The sequence below is a fragment of the Sitodiplosis mosellana genome, unplaced genomic scaffold, assembly GCF_009176505.1.
Source record: "Sitodiplosis mosellana isolate CC-2019 unplaced genomic scaffold, AAFC_SMos_1.0 Smas_scaffold_6170, whole genome shotgun sequence".
Classification (NCBI taxonomy): Eukaryota; Metazoa; Arthropoda; class Insecta; order Diptera; family Cecidomyiidae; genus Sitodiplosis; species Sitodiplosis mosellana.
This window is the reverse complement of record NW_022601411.1, coordinates 3,802,823-3,820,041: the sequence shown is the minus strand read 5'-3', so window position 1 is coordinate 3,820,041 and position 17,219 is coordinate 3,802,823. Positions and strand designations below refer to the sequence as shown.

Below are 17,219 nucleotides of genomic sequence, written 5' to 3'. Positions count from 1 at the left end.
TGTTGTTGTTGTAATCCTGACTGCCCATAAACCCATTGCAATTTCCAATACTTGGCAATTAAATCCATCGGTCTGATATACTAAAACTAAGACTAGATATTCCAAGCTTCATCATGTATTCGGATATTTGAACTTTTAATCGCCCCAGATCAAATGGCAGTTGTCAATACTCAAAAATCGAAATTCCTTAAATTATGCCATGTTGCAAACCATTCGATCTCAGCTCGTCTCCTATAATTCTTTTCTTTTCTTGTTCTGTTTAATGAAAAATACGGACTGTACTTATTTTCGGAATGGGCAAGTTAATGCTTAATGATTAATAACAAGATTTGCCATACATCATATGAATATATAATATGTGTAGAATGACTAAATGTGTTCAGTGTAAAAAAAATGCTTTGACACTTCTAGTTTAATCCATCATATTTTCATCTAAAGGGATATTGTATCTTTTTTGACCAGAAAAAACGCCATCTTACGTCATGCCCGTAAATTATTTTACTGTACATTTAGATGGTAGAGCATGAACAAAAGTTCGACACTATGCATAAACTTGGAAAGAGCTTGATAGACTTGATGAAATACATATATTTTATGGTCGTTGCGATACCCCTATGTTTTCATCAGATTGAATGGTCTGAATGAAGCATATTGATGGATACGGGAATTGTGATAAATCCATTTTGTGTTCAAATTCACGATTTTTTAGTTGATCTATATAATTTGACAAATTCCGCATGAAGTTTCGATGCGCTGCCAAAAATTTGAATGGAATAATATTTTCATAAATAGATTCAACTAATACTTCACGATTTTCGTTTATGAGTTCCACCAATTTCAGCGATATTATCTATGTAAATAAGAGCCAAAGTCGATCGATAAGCAAAAACTGTTTTTTTCTCTAGGGATTTCAATACCCAAAACATCAAATACATTGTTGTCTGCCTTAACCCTTTGATGCACAATTTTTTGTTTTTGAATCATTTTGATATTTTTTATGCCACGATAAATAGAGAAAGACCTCATACTTATATTTCTGAAAAATTGCGTATTTGTCGAGAAAATCGGAAAAGAGTCGGAAAATGGATTTATCACAAATCACTATAAAAGCTTGAAAAAATTAAATTTCATAAAACTAATGATGCGGAAAGTTAAATTGATGTGTTTTGGTCCTACGAGTACTAATTTGACAATTGAAAAGAATGTACAGTCTGAGCGATATGTCTTGACCGCATTGACATTTAGAAATAATGCTAAAAAACAAGAACGGTTGTGCCAACCAAACAATGTACGGAACAAAAACACAACGATTTTATGTAGCGGGAGTGAGATAAACCTATTTGCGCATAAAGTCGTCGCGCGCTTCTCTTTCGCTTTGTTTCATCTCATCCACATGCAATACACTCATTAAATGAGTGCAAATTTTTTTTCAGCATATTCACCAATATTTAAATGTATGGCGCTGTTCATTTTATAAATTCAGTGCTGCAATGAAATGGGTGACGAGAATGAACGCAGTTGGTGTGTTTATGTTTATATTCCATTTCAATGCGCCATCCGAATGATCATAAATGAGAAAGTGAGACGAACACACAACATCTTTCAGATTCAAATGCCAACAAAATGTGGAATTTGGCTATAATGCAATGCTCCGCATTGATTTACACTGATTCGTACGACACATAAGCCCATAGTCTCTTTACGTGCGCAAATGTTGTATTAGAATTTTTACAGTTTTGAAGAAAAAATGATGGTCCCATAAGTTTCAGACTGTAGATAGTATCTACAGTAATGAGAGCTGGAACATCAATAAAGAAGATTAATCTAATATATGGATTGTATTGAGAAAAATCCCTGTAAGTATGCAAATGATTATTTTTAACTTTATTAAACTTGTACAATTCTATGGGTGATATTGAGAGTAGTTATGTTTCACTGACTTTGTAACAAAAGGAAAGAGTAAGTTTCTTTCGACTTAAAAATAGTTAAAGTAGAGTAAATATTTTGACTGTTTGTAGCTGTGATAAAGGCGAGCATGTTGCATGTATCATAGGCCCTAATTTGCGTTAAAGAAGAGTATGTATTTCTTTAGTTTGGATAACCAATAAACAGGAGTGTGTTTTTCTTTCTGACTTTGGTTGTTGGAAAAGGCGTGTATGTTTGTGCAAATTGGTGAATATTATTAATTTATTCGAATTTAAAGTATTGGACAAACAATTCAATAGAACTTATCATTTGCACCATTGGCTCCAAATACTTTCATTTAACACATTGGTTTTCGAAAAAGTAGAGTACATAGAGAAAACATAACCACTAAATTTCATCGCAAGCCGGGATAAACCATGTATGTAATGGTGCTGATGCTTTTGCGATGAATTCTATCGCATTCGTATATGCCAACACCATTATAATTAGACCTCCCATTCCCGCTTTTCGTCGCCATCCCCGCCGTCCCGATTATTGGACCAAATTCCCGATTTGGGCCAAAATTCTCCAGATTTGACTTTTTTTGAAAAATTTCTTCATAATAATATGAATAAAACCTATTATTTAATTCAAGAATTTGCATGTAATACTAAGGGTGCAGTGTACACTGTATGGTCGTTGGAAAATGATGAAATGAAATGACCATAATTTTTATATGGGCATATCTCGGCCAAATGACCACCAATTTGGACGTTTTATATCAAGGCTTCGTGATAGCATACCTTAGCATGCAGTATATTTAAGGTTTGGTATAATATAGCAGCATATCGCACACACACACAGCTGTCGCACACACTTCTCTCGCACGCAAACGGTTGCGTTGATAGTAAGTTTTGTTTTTGAGTTGGTTGCGATGGCTGTGTACGCAACCGTTCGCGCGCGAGAGAAGTGCGTGCGGCAGCTGTATGTATTCGATATGCTAGTATATTATACCGAGCCTTAAATATACTGCGTGCTAAGGTATGCTATCACGAAGCCTTGTTTTATATCAAAATCCACATGTATTCCACAAGAATTTTTAAACGACATATAACATGGCCTAGATACTACGAAGATACAAAGTGTTCCGTACTCTGGGAGAACGAGTTAATTTTCAGAGTTTGTCTTTCTTGTCAATTTTCATGTTGAAAAAGCGAAAATTACATAATGTTATTTTTTTCTTGTGACGTAAAATAAATGTTTTTGGATTACAGTAAATTCATTGAATTTGGAAAATTCCCGATTTCGGTTCATTTTTCCCGCTTTGGAGCTACAAAATTCCCGACTTGAGCTGAAATCGATCTGGGAGGCCTATAAACTTTAATATACTATTTATCTCAGTTTGCGATGACACTTAGTGATTTGTCATGAATTCTTTTGTGTGTGTATGTTTGCATGAATGGTTAAAAATATAAAGTTCTTTCGATGAAGAGTATCAGGAGTTCATAAATGTCAGCATTAGTGAGATAACGTCGTTAAGCTCGGCTCGCTGCATTAGCATGAACGAACAGTATACGTATCAATACAAAAGAGTGAAATGACAATATCACTGAAACAGCAGCGCATGGAAAATAATATGGATGAAATACAAAACAAAATCACTGAAAAACATACTCGACTTTTTAAAAATATAAACCCGAAAAAAACATACAATACTCTCAATCTCACCCATAGAATTGAAACTAAATTCGAGTAAATTTTTTTTTTTCATTTAACAATTTTAAATCCATTTTATAATTGTAATATATTTGATTATTACGTACACCGATTCCTTATGAAATTATCAAATTCCAGCTACTTCAGCGCCCCCATTGTAAAAATTCTTCTTAAAAATTACGCAACGATTGCACTGCTCTATGTGATGACACAGAAACGACTTGGTGTCGTATGGCTTACGACGCACACACATTCAACTCGATTTCAAAATCTCTACGTAAAGAGAACATCACATTGGCACCGAGAAGCACCACCAAACTCAAATCGTTGCTAAATTCGACCAAAGACAAGCGCAACAACATCGACAAGCCAGGCGTATACAAAGCAACTTGCTCCATTTGCGGCGCCGTTTATATCGGTCAAACCCGTCGCTCCCCCAAAGTGCGAATGAGAGAGCATTTGAACGACATCAGAAATTGTGAAGCGTACAAAAGCGGTCTTCTTTATTATTTATAAATTCTTCTTAGCTGCATTATATATGTATATATATTATATATACAGTTACTCACAAAATTGTTCGTACACCTTGCTTTTCCGAACAAAATCTCATTTTTTCATTAATTTTCGTGACAATTGAATTGTATGAGCACAAGATTGTAAAAGACTAACACTTTTAGCAGATATTTATGTATATATTTGACATAAATATTGAACAGATAAAAAAATTGGGACCAAATATGGGGAAGTGTCGTTTTTCGGGTCTCACAAAATTGTTCGTACACTGAAGTTTATCGGCATTTTTTCAGTGAATATCCAATATATTTGCAGTGAAACGAATCTGAAATCACTTTCGTGGTCCTCTACCTTCATTTTGACACGTTGCTTATAGCAAAACATTACTCTCTAATCCAGATGGCGCCACCAAAATAGTGAAATGTCGAAAATGGTCCATTTTGCTAGTCACCACCCCAGAATATAGCATTCACATTATTTTTTACTACACAAATCTGCTTGAATGCATTGAATAACTTAAGGTCTTTTACATATCCCAAGCGCGACTCCACACTTAGCTTCTAAATGTGACACCGTATTAAGTGTGGGCATACGATTTGCGAATAAGCGACAAAGAGAATGGAAACAAGTGCGCGTGTATTAGTCGCTACATTGAGAAGCATCGCATCAGGCTTCTCACTACCACACGCGCACTTGTTTCCATTCTCTTTGTCGCTTATTCGCAAAACGTATGCCCACACTTACTACGGTGTCACATTTAGAAGCTAAGTGTGGAATCGCGGTTGGGATGGTATGACTGTTCCCATTTTTTCAATAATACTGGTTCATTGTATGGTCAATTTGAGCATTTTGGTAGAAAATTCTTATCGAGACCTCACCAAAGAGCCACTATGTACCCAATGGTAGCAAAGTTTGGCCTCATATCGATGGCTATGGATTGGTCTTGCAACGCCACACAAATGATTCCTACCATTGACTTCGTATTTTAACAATGGGTATGTTTTTTGGAGCATAAACTGTCTGATTTGTTGAATATTCGCTAATTTTCATACAATGTTAAGGCGTTGCGCTGTACACTTCTGGAAGTTTTTTGTTTATTAACAATTTTTTTCTTTATAAACAAACCGTCCTATACTACTACGTTCAGTGTGCTGATACACGGTGCAGCTGGGTGCCGTTATATACTGAAATATTATCCGCATATTTTTTCTATGCCAATACATATATCTGGCGCCTGAGTCAAACTCTGATAAAAATCAACACAGTAATATTAAACATAGATGGATTCACACGGCAATTCGTGTGAAATGTATGAACGTCTATCAAGTGTACACGTCAAAGTTGAAATATTTCAAAAAAGATATAATGCAGCTAAGAAGTATATCTTCAATGGGCGGCGCTGTAGTAGCTGTCATTCCGTTACAATCGGTGTACGGATTATTAGAATTTTTTCTGGATGAACGAAGCTTTAAGAGTTCCGTTCTTCAATCCGAAGTGCTCTTTCATTGATCACTTCGAGTACAAGGTGTGTTTTTACTCGGATATCCTCAAACTTCAGGTCCGTGGTAAATTTATAGCGTCGCAATAGATGAGCCAGTGTAATTTTGGCCGACATCATAGCGTATTTCATACCAATGCAGTTCCTGCTCCCGGCCGAAAATGGTATGTAGCTGAACGGTGGACGTTTGGCGACATTTTCCGGTAAAAATCTATCAGGATTAAATTCGAGAACATTTTCACCCCAAATTTTTGGATTTCGATGTAAATGCATAATATTTATCACAACCATCGAGCCCTGCGGGATGCAACCTTTGCTTAGTTTGATATCAGTGGAGGGTTTCCGTCCAATAAAAGGCACTGGTGATAGTAAACGCATCGATTCCTTGAGAACACGATCTAAATACGGCATGCTTGTCAAATGAGTTGGAGTTACATCACAATCGGCCGTTTCAATAACTGATCGTAGCTCCTCCAATACGGCGTCTTGATGCTTTTGATTGATGGCCAACATTAGTAGCGCACTGAAAATAGTGATGGACGAAGTATCGATTCCTGCGAGAATGATCACTCGCATTTGATCTAGAACATTCTCATGGGTAAAAACTCCACTTTGTTCTAAAATCATACACCTTTCGAGTAGATTGGTTGCATTTTTCACTTTGACTTCTTCCAAATAATCGAAATCTTGAGATTTTAATAATTCAAGTTCGTTTAATTTGGTGTCATATATTTCATCGAAAAGCATATTGCCATTTTTTACATGAATTCGTTCATCACGACCCACTTGCGAAAAGTTGTTGTAAATCCAGTCCCACCGTAACCAAAATCTTATAACTCGGTACTGAATGTTATTCATGACCAGCTTGATAATTTTGTATAATGATGCGCCTCTTTCTGATTGCAAATCCATCTCAGTTCCCATCGTTGTTCGTGTAATCATGTCTAAATTTGAAAAAAATATAGTTCGTGTAATCATATCTAATTTCTAGGCAGAAGTGCAGAAAAAATATTCAAAAATAATATACCTATCATGCAAATGAATATAGTGCGATATAAATCTCCGGGTTCCACTAGAAATGGTTCCATTTTCTTGAGTAAAATTCGAGATTTATCATTCAAAAATGGCGCATATTGCTGCAGCATTTTTACATTAAATGACGTGTTTAAGGCGCGACGGTGTGGCCTCCAAATTTCTCTGTCCGTGGCAATGATTGAAGTTTTGCACTTAAAATGATCATAGAAATATGGCTTATTCAGACATTCACTGCTTGTTAGAATAGTTTGAATGTCCTCCGGTTGTGAGATGCCGATCACTAAAATTGGACCCAACCAAAGTTGAAATGGTGTCGTTTTCAATTCATCAAACGTATCAAAAACTATTTTTATAATTTCATCATTTGATTTCCCAAAAAAACGAACAGCCGCTCCGATAATTGGTACTTGCTGCGGTGAGGGGAAATTACGCAATTTCCTTTTGATGAACCATTTTCTTGCTTCTCCGTAGAGAATAAAAATACAGAAAACAATCAACACTGATATTATTCCGTGGATCATTTTTATATGAATAGTAATATTGTTGCGATTCGATGATGAACTCAGGCGAAAATATCTAAAAGATCTTCACTGTATTCAAATAAACCACAGACTGAAGCAGTTACATCGACTGCTAATGACTACAGAACCAAAATTCTACGTAAAAAATTGGTTTTGCCATGGAAAAATAAACAGAGACAATTAAAAACATTAATATTGAGTAATAGTTAGGTTGGGTTAATTACTATTATTGAAATATTCCAGACAGCGTGATAGAAGAGAAAATGAATATCTTAGTTCACCAATGTGGAACCGAACAATAGCACTTAATAATTAAAATCATCATTGTTTCTTCAGATACAAGACAATTTATGCTTTGCCGAATAATTCTTTTCAAGACATGGACTGAACATGAAATGCAGATTTCATTCAAGCTATTTCCGTCATTTTTGTATGTATATATTTATGAGTGATTGGAACCCACTTTTTGTCAGTAGAGTATATGAATCAAACGCTTAGTGCATTTGTATTTGTACTTCAGACATGTTTATTACATTCATCAAATTCATCATCTTTTCTTCTCTTAGAATTCTACCAAATCTTCAAGAAAGATGAGATTTAATTTCCTATACAATTAGCACAAGAAATGCAAGTCAATCCATTGCTCAAGCGTATACCAAGCTACGGTTCAAATGGTCGTTGGAATAATGACGAAAAGAAAACGGATAAAACAAAAAAGTCAAAAGGATATTAAATCGAATGAAATAAAGTGAATTTGTCAGTGTTATCAACGCAATTACTTCAACCGGTGAACTTAGCAAAACCAATACAACAAATTTCCGAACCAAATGCAAACATTACCATTACACACAATAAAACCTATTCAAATGGTGATTCACTTAGCGATAAGGTCAATATTAATGATGAATTGTCAAATACAAATCTTCCATCGAACAAACAACAACGCACAAATGGCAACGCTGGCGGTGGTGGTGGTGGGGGTTTTACTGGTAGTAGTAATGGCGATGGCAATCAGTCAGGACAAGGAAATGACACAGCCAATAAGCAAATTTCTATAAATAATTTAACATCCCAAGAGAAACGGTCAATATGTTTATACGCTGTCTATCCGCCGAAAATATACTACAATATATATATATTCACGCTTATTGGACGCTGAATTCAATATATATTCTAGTGTATATTCGGTGTATTCTTCAGCGTGAAACATATTGAATCAATGAATGCATTCATGGCCAATTGAGGGCGCCTGAATATGTTTCAATATGTTTCACGCTGAAGAATACACCGAATATACACTAGAATATATATTGAATTCGGCGTCCAATAAGCGTGAATATATATTGTAGTGTATTTTCGGCGGATAGACAGCGTATAATCGTATTGGCAGTTTCTCTTGGGATTCAAGGACGGTAATAAATATTCGCGAATTTTATCAGCCAAAATGAATAAATCAAATGGATTAAACGGCGAAAAAAGCCAATCTGTGTTCAATCGCCACCGTCACCAGTCCCATTCCAATCACTCCAACCCGAATCATTGCTTACGTCTACCGAACATGATACACAACTCCAAAATAAACGTCTTTCACCTGTCACGCACATCACTAAAAACAATCCAAATACCACCGGCAATGCGCTTCTTCTTAATGGACAAAATCTACCACGGGTGGGCAATGCATTTTCATTTTTTTATGCAGTTAATTTTTAATCAATTTCCTTCCTACCTTACAGCAATACTTCAATTATCGGCGACATTCGAATGTGTTGGATGTTGCTGAGGTGATTTACCTTCCTGAAAAGCAATCAATTGAGCAAACCAATTGTTAATCAACCATCAAATCAAATGCTATTCAATGTACGGGCTGGTGTTATGACAAAACGTGACCGCGATCGATCACAAAATTTAATCGATGCAACATTGAAACCATTGAATAATAGCACAATGAATTCGATTCTTGCACGTGATACTAGCACATAAAATTCTATGCAACAAATCAAAGATTCGAGTTCACGAATATTACCTCCACCACAATGGCTGACCGGCAACTTGAAGCTCACTTCACAAGGGAAAATCGGGAATTCAATCAATGCAACCAATTGCAATAGCAAACGTCGCATCACCGACTGGAAAAGTGTTGGCATCGCCAACAATATCGGAGCAACACACAAGCACAATGACACTAACAATGACCTAGTACCAATCTTACCAAATTGCCCAGGAGAAATAAGTCCCAAAAGATCGAATAGCAATAGTTTAAAGAAGAAACTATCCACACTGTCGAGTATTTATTCGGAACCAACACATAACCTTACCACACCGGTAAGCAGCATGGAAATTGGTTCAAACTCCTTATCCAGTTTGTAATTTTTTATTTGCCTTTTTTCTGATTTTCTAGCGAAATTTTTCAGCATCTTCGGACCATATGAATGAAACATAACACACGGAGCAGCATCGTCATTGCATTTAATTAATTAAGAGGTAATTGACGATGTCAGATCGGATGAGACTGTGACCATTGTTGTTGTGCCAAAATTCCGTACTTTGCTCCGATAAATTCCGAATTATGGTGTTCCAGTATTTGATGAAATTTATCTTTATTTCATAGTGCTTGTGAAGGTTTTGGTATTACATATAATGATAATTAATCCATATATAGCATATATATATACACATACAAATTATATTCAAAAGCGTATTGGCTATGTCTAATTATTCTACAAAATCTGTATCATTCTGTAATAACGCTAATTGGCGCCAAATTATCCATAGCCTGGTGCACAGCATCATGAATTGTAGGAAAAAAATTGAAGGAACTATCTGGTTTTTCGTTTAAACCGCATCTTTTCATCATGTCATAAGCCGGACCTGTTCAAAAAATTGAAAATAAAAACAAAAGTACACAGAGAAAAAAGTGGTCAGATCTACCTCTCGGAATAGTAATGCAAAACATCAAATTACAACGAATGTTTGGTTTTTCTCAACAAATTTTTTTTTCATATTGACCTCAGTATTGTATACCGATTACCTCTAGGGGCTACTCGCACTTTCATAATTGGCAACTTATAACCAATAAATATGATTTCATGCAAATATTGCACCAAAATTGTCCAAATACACAAATGTCTACGATTTTAAACACTTTTTCACCACTTTTCGTTATTTTGTTATGCATGTTTTTTTTTTCAAAAATTCTGGAATTGGGTTTTAGTGGATCCTAAGGATCGTTTAGAACTGCTCCCGGTTCTGGAAGTGGATCTTCAGGATGTATAAGATCGGTTTTGACAATTTTATTTTATTTTATTTTATTAAACACCGCCAAGCTCTGGCTGAATATAATGTGGGTTTTGATTGAGGTTTGGCCGGAAAAGAGTGCAAGACTGTTACATATTTAAAATAATAAACAATTAGTAGCAATAGGTTTCGACAACTATCAGTTCTCGCCTCGTTAAAAACCTGGCTCTTTTCGTACATCTGCGGTATTCACAATAGTAGGAACATGAAAACTAAAATAGTCATACAACTAAGATGGAAATGCTTGATATTAGTCTATAGTAAACGGTCCAGGATAACCTTTGGTAAACGTTTCCAAAGGGACAAAGGTTATGTGAAGCGTTATTTGTTACGCGTTAAATTTAAGACTTTGAGACTGCAAAAGTCGTCACTCAATTTATCAGATAGATAAATTGATGAGAAGTTTTACGTCGGTTAAGGCAGATTCATGTTGATTGCAGAGTGCATTGAGTTGACATGGACCATGATTTGAAACATATGGTAAATAATTCAACATTGACTTCAAAGATAAGAATATTAACTCGCCAACTCGTGGATGGCTACAACAAACAATGCCCTGGTCCATCCTGAGGATCCACTTCCAGAACCGGGAGCAGTTCTAAACGATCTTCAGGATCCACTAAAACCCAATTCCAGAATTTTTGAAAAAAAAAACATGCATAACAAAATAACGAAAAGTGGTGAAAAAGTGTTTAAAATCGTAGACATTTGTGTATTTAGACAACTTTGGTGCAATATTTGCATGAAATCATAATTATTGGTTATAAGTTGCCATTTATGAAAGTACAGTAGACTCTCAGTATTAAAAAAATTGGAAGTCTTCTGTACGGGTAGGAAATCGGTATACAATACTGAGGTCAATATGAAAAAAAAAATTGTTGAAGAAAATCAAACATTCGTTGTGATTTGATGTTTCGCATTATTCTGAGAGGTAGATCCAACGTGTGCTTCTCTGCCATAAGAACCAATGTATTTGACGTGACAGTGAATAGCGGTGGCGCCTAAATAGAATCTGCGGCAACTTTAGGAACTATCAATACTTCTTGTTGTTGCAAAATTCGTGACAACAACAAAAAGTATTGATAGTTCTTAAAAATGCCGCAAATTGCTAATACATCTTATTTAGACGCCACCGCTATCTTGCGCCGGCCAAAAGCATAGGTTGGGTAGATCTAACCACTTATTTCTCTGTGTATATTAGCAACATTTTTCATGAGCAGAAATTGCCAAGAAATAGTTCCATCCGTGTAAATATTTGCATTGGATAATTTTATGCGATAATTTGCGATGCGCCTGTCCGAATTCGCCGAATGTTTGCCGTATTGATCATCATCAATCATGGAACAATCAAATATAAACGTATCAGTTCATGTTATTAGCATCGCACACAATCACTCAGTTGTGTACACAAATCCATGCATACTGTGCCGTTTCTCCGTGTTGAAAAGTCGAAACCAATTTTTGTGAAATAAAATTTATTACTCGCGAAAAAATTGCGAATTAATAAATAAATGAATTTGAAAGGTTTTATCATAAACCGTACAATACATTTGAGTCACGCATCATAGCAAAGTTCGAAGGTTTTGCAATGGATACTTTGCATACGAGACATATGTATTTTCGATATCACAGTGACGAGCTATTGTTTTTTCGAAAACGCAGTGGGGTACCAAATAGATTTCTAAAAGAGGTTTCCAGAATTCGAAAATTTTCTCAAAAAATTGTCGGGGATACTATTTCTGAGTGATTTAAATATATTAAATTAATTTCTGGCTATTAATATTACCATTAATGAGAGCGCTACAGGATAAACGTGTAACTTATAGGTATGTTTTTTATAAAAATACTCATTTTATTTAACATACACGACTTCAACATACAAAATTAATCAAAACTATAGGTTAATAAGAAAACGTAACAATTCCTCCATCATGCAACAAAGTAAATTCAATTATCTTTTTATGTGAGTGCCATAGGGCCCACTAATCATACTAACTTTAAAATGTATAAAACGAAAATGGGTTTTTTGTGTGGTTTCCCCAATAATTGCCCACACAGAGATAATTGAATAAATAAATAAAATAGCAGATTTTTCTAAAACTCATTCTCCAGAACTAATGTGCACAGACGTCCTCGTTTCAGGAGGACAGTCCTCGTTTTTGATAGCTGTCCTCGCGTCCTCGAAGATTTTCGAAATTAGTAAAAATGTCCTCGTTTTTACCGGTTGAATAAATTAAAAAAAACACGAAAATAGGAGAGAAAATTAGAGACTAAAATGAAATTTGTTTTTTCAAAATAAATAGCATCATCCGGAATATGCATTTTCCGTCCATATCAGCTGCTTTATGGACCTTGACATTTCAATGCGAATTAGTTATCATTTTCATTCAAATTTAAGAGCCCGTAATTCTTTTCTGCCCTTGTAAATAAGCACATGATTTTTTCTGCGATTATTTATTTGTCAAAAAAAAAATTGCAAAAATTCTCTTGCCTTATATGGCAATTCTTTTTAGGGCCATTCGCAATAACAAAGACAGTGTAAGCAGCAAGAATAAAATGTATCCATTCGATAATCAAAACAGTCGATAAAATGTTGTTGAAACATATTTCGATCTTCGAAAAACTTGTGACAGTTCTTTCTAAAAAGTGAATGATAATAATCAAAATTCAGTACCCCACCCTATTATTCATGAAATTCCAAAAATTGAAAACTTCTCCTTTTTTTCTTAATCGAGAAAACGTCCTCGTTTTTCTTGAAAATAGTCGGTGCACATTATCCAGAACTGTAATTTATAATAAAAAGAATTACATTAGTAATCCCGAACTTTTCCGTACCGTTGGCCTGCATTGTCCGTAGGTACTTTTATAATACTTTAAATAATAAAAATAAAATGAAAAATCGGTCACTTTAACTAAAACTTCGACAATTCTGTATGAGAGGTACCCGTAAACCGATTCTTATTGGCTTTAAACTTTCTGAGTTTTCATTTTTTGTAGAAAAAATAAGATTCTGAAAGTTTCATGTTGATCGCATTTGCAGAAGTTTTTTTTCCAAGAAAATGTCGACAAAATTTGGGGACAAAAAATCAAACTTCTGCAAATGCGATCAACATGAAATTTTCAGAATCTTATTTTTTTTCCAAAAAATGAAACCTCAGAAAGTTTGAAGCCAATCGGAGTCGATTTACAGGTACCTCCCATACAAAAGTGTCAATTTTTTGAGGTTTTTCCTAGGGCAAGTACCCCAGGGTCAAATCGAAAATGGCTCATCTTTGAACTTAAACTAAGTTTATTGGATACAAAACTTTTGGCATTTCCAGATTTTGATTATCTCAATTATTTTTTGAGTTATCATGTTAACAAACAGCTACGACGACGACAACGACAACGACGACGACGGCACACGAACGGAAAAGTGTCTCAAAAAGTGGTTTTCTACGCGTTTCATGAGTTTTTATGATGATCTAAGCTAATTTTGCGAAAAAAGTTTTCGGGACCAATTCCTATACTTTCCCTTGACACGTTGTGTACGGAAAAGTAAAATTGTATCATTTCGTATACAGGGTGTTTCATAATTTTGTGTCAATCTCTCCACCACAAATTCCTTAGCTCACGAGGGGTAAAAAAGTATGTGGGCACTTTTTCCTCAGGGGCCGTTTTGGTGGGGTTACAGCCTTCGGTACATTTTGGACCAGCACGCCCTGATTCCGCGCCAATGGCTACTGTAAGCGCATTTTTCGACATAAATTCATGATTTTTAGCACTTTGGAAAGATATGGAGGTCCACTAGACCATCCAACCCAAAAACACTGAAAAAGTTTGATTGGAGGGGTTACAATTAACCCAGGAATACAGGAAAATACGAAAAATTGATGAAAATAGTGAATTATTTCAAGAAAATGCGTTATTAAGGTATCGTTTTTTCATCACAGATCGAAAGATCGTAAAATTTTAGGCCGATATGCTAATTTTCAGAAACTAATTTCGACGTTAACCCAAGAAAACTGCGACCCAAAGGTACCATTAGTACCCATTTTTCGAAGGTTCTCAGATACCAGGGTATAACTCAGAAACTATTGGTGATCTACTTATTTGTGAGCCAAGGAATCTGTGGTAGAGAGATTGACACACATTTATGAAACACCCTGTATATTTTTCTTAAACTCATCATATTACTTGAGAAATGATGCATTTAACTATGAATTTTATAAAAATCCATATTTAATTGTGGATTTTTCTAAAACTCCTGTAACCGCACTATGATTTTAGAAAAAATTATCGTTAGGTATGAATTTTTATAAAATAGCACATTGACATACAAATACGTGTATCTTGTATGTGTTTTCTAGAAATACACATCTCAAGATGCAATTTTCTAAAATTATAGTTCTGGAGAATGAGTTTTAAAGAAATCAGAGTATTTTTTTAAAAAAGCATACCTTTAAGGTATACGTTTATCCTGTAGCGCTCTTATTAATGGTAATATTATTCACTTAGCCAGAAATTAATTTAATATATTTAAATCAATCAGAAATAGTCTCCCCGACAATTTTTTGAGAAAATTTTCGAATTCTGGAAACCTCTTTTAGAAATCCATCACTTTTCTTCAAAAGTTTCATACAAAAATCATGTCAAATTTTGCAAGACACATTTTTTCGTCTGACAAAAATTGACATGTTTTTTACATGAAACTATTTTTGCGATTTTTTTTTTGCACCAAAAGTAATAAAATACTTATTACAATCTTATTACAATTACAATCTTTTTACCGTAATAAGATAATCTTATTACTTACTAGCCAAATCGGCTCGCCGTTTCGGCTAAAATTCGCCGAGTTGCACTATTTTCAAAACTTCGGGTTATTGTCGCTATATTTGTCATTACTTCAATTCTTGTGTCATCCTAGGCTTCTTGCGTCATCTCTTGTACGTTAATTTTTTTCGCAATTAATATTTTTTGGGTTTTAAATTCGATAGCTATTAATATGTCACTGACCTGACAACAAACCAATCTAGCTACTTTGATTCGAATCCACAATACAACCGTTTGTTTTTTTGGATTGGAAGATTACAATTTTGGCGATGTATTTGGAGTTTGCCTTACATTTTGCCAAAATTCAATTATGATAACTCATTTTCTGTTCCACTGCATAAACAACAATAAACATTTAGAAACCATTAATACCTTTCTGTGTCTGGTCGTTTTTAACCCTTTGACGATATGTCCCATCCCGCCAAACGCAATAAAAAGTGGAAAAAACGTTTTTTCTAAATAAAGCCGATGATTTTTGGAAAGTAATGGACATTTCGCACATTATTCCAAATTTTCAGCTTTAAAAGTTCCACCGTTATAATTTTATAGCATTTGGCGAAATTTGAAAAAAAAGTCAAGATTTTTTTACTTTAGAGTGTTCTATCCAATTGCGTTTACAATAAATATCCAATATTATGGTACTTTCTGATAGCTACATTAATTCTCTTTCAAACGAAACCAATTTTACTAAAATTGGTTAAAAAAATGTAGTTATTACAGATGAAAAACAAAATGGGACATATGTGTCCCATTGGTCGTCAAAGGGTTAAATCAGTATTTCAAGCTTCATTCTCTTTCAAGCTACTCTATCTCTATCTTAAGCCATATTACTTATTACAGTAATAAGTAGGTAATAAAGTAATAGGAATTACATTTTTTTACTTCTATATAATTGCGTGGATACTCTAGTATAGAGCAAGCGTCAAACTTATGCATGTATAAGTAAGTAGACAGTCGTTCCCTACTGAAGTAGTCACACTGATGTTTACTCCAGTTAAGAGTGTATGCGTAATACTCCGTATACAGATGGGCGGACTATCTGATTAAGATTAATTAATCTTAATCAAACACCTAAAATTCGCGATGATTAATACGACCACTTAATCACTTAATCGCTATTAATCATGATTAAGTGATTGTGCAATTGATTAATTAATCATCGATGATGATTAAGTTGTTGTCTTAATCACGATGTCGCCGTGATTAACTGTGACAACTTAATCATGATTAAGTATATAGTTAATCACAGAGATTGCATATTTGCTGCTGAGTAGGCCTGAGCTGAGCTGAATTTGCTAACTCAGGCGCAGTGAAGAACCAATTAGCTGGCTAATTAGCCGCATAAGTGTATACTGGCTAACGAATGTGTAGACCAGTGAAAAAACTTCAGTAAGAACTGAACGCAATCATCTGAACTGACGTTTGTGACTGACATTTAAATCACCAGGTCAGAGTTTAAATAAAACCAAACATCGACATTTTTTTTATTAAGTTTTTGAAAAAAAAAATAACTCAAATTATAAAAATGACTTTTAAATTGAAAATTAATTGAAATATATTAATTTTTTTTAAAATTTGTATGATTTGAATCAGAATACGCAAATCAAAAATTATTATACTTTGAATGTACTCATTTCACACAGATAGCTGGCTAACGATTGGCTTACACCAGTTGTTGGTGTAAGCCAAGGCTAAGACAATGCTGGCTAACGAAAAACCATCACTGCTCAGGCGCCTGAAGCGGTATTTTAGCGCACTTACGGTGCAAAATTGTTGTGGATCGCTGGGATCCACCCAAATATAATTGATAAACAGCGTGGAACGGTGAAGAATTGTTGTGGATCCACGCTGTTTATCAATTATATTTGGGTGGATCCTAGCGATCCACAACAATTTTGCACCGTAAGTGCGCTAAAATACCGCTT

At 34.7% G+C, this 17,219-nt stretch overlaps 2 protein-coding genes across 7 annotated transcripts in view; both read right to left on the bottom strand.

Annotated features, from left to right (window-relative positions):
* Positions 1 to 4,771: 4,771 nt before the first annotated feature.
* Positions 4,772 to 7,188, bottom strand: LOC129576035 (probable cytochrome P450 313a4). The gene is made up of 2 exons (XM_055460430.1): positions 6,660 to 7,188; positions 4,772 to 6,576 (listed from the first exon to the last, which is right to left on the bottom strand). Exons 1-2 carry the CDS (start codon positions 7,186 to 7,188, stop codon positions 5,603 to 5,605), a joined length of 1,503 nt encoding a protein of 500 aa, XP_055316405.1. The 3' UTR covers positions 4,772 to 5,602.
* Positions 7,189 to 9,768: 2,580 nt separating this feature from the next.
* Positions 9,769 to 17,219, bottom strand: part of LOC129576031 (solute carrier family 26 member 6-like) — a 15,715-nt gene continuing 8,264 nt past the window's right edge. For all 6 annotated transcript variants that reach the window (XM_055460421.1, XM_055460425.1, XM_055460422.1 and 3 more), the window contains one exon: positions 9,769 to 10,056. In XM_055460421.1, the coding sequence (XP_055316396.1) occupies positions 9,920 to 10,056 (137 nt within the window). In that variant the 3' untranslated portion in view covers positions 9,769 to 9,919. The remainder of the gene's footprint in view (positions 10,057 to 17,219) is intronic.

What these genes read in the sequence shown, in the direction of transcription:
- LOC129576035 (XM_055460430.1), bottom strand. Translation starts at nt 7,188, where the DNA reads ATGATCCACGGAATAATATCAGTGTTGATTGTTTTCTGTATTTTTATT. An exon ending in TATATTCATTTGCATGATAG is followed by an intron (nt 6,577 to 6,659) that starts GTATATTATTTT and finishes TTTCAAATTTAG; the next exon opens with ACATGATTACACGAACAACG.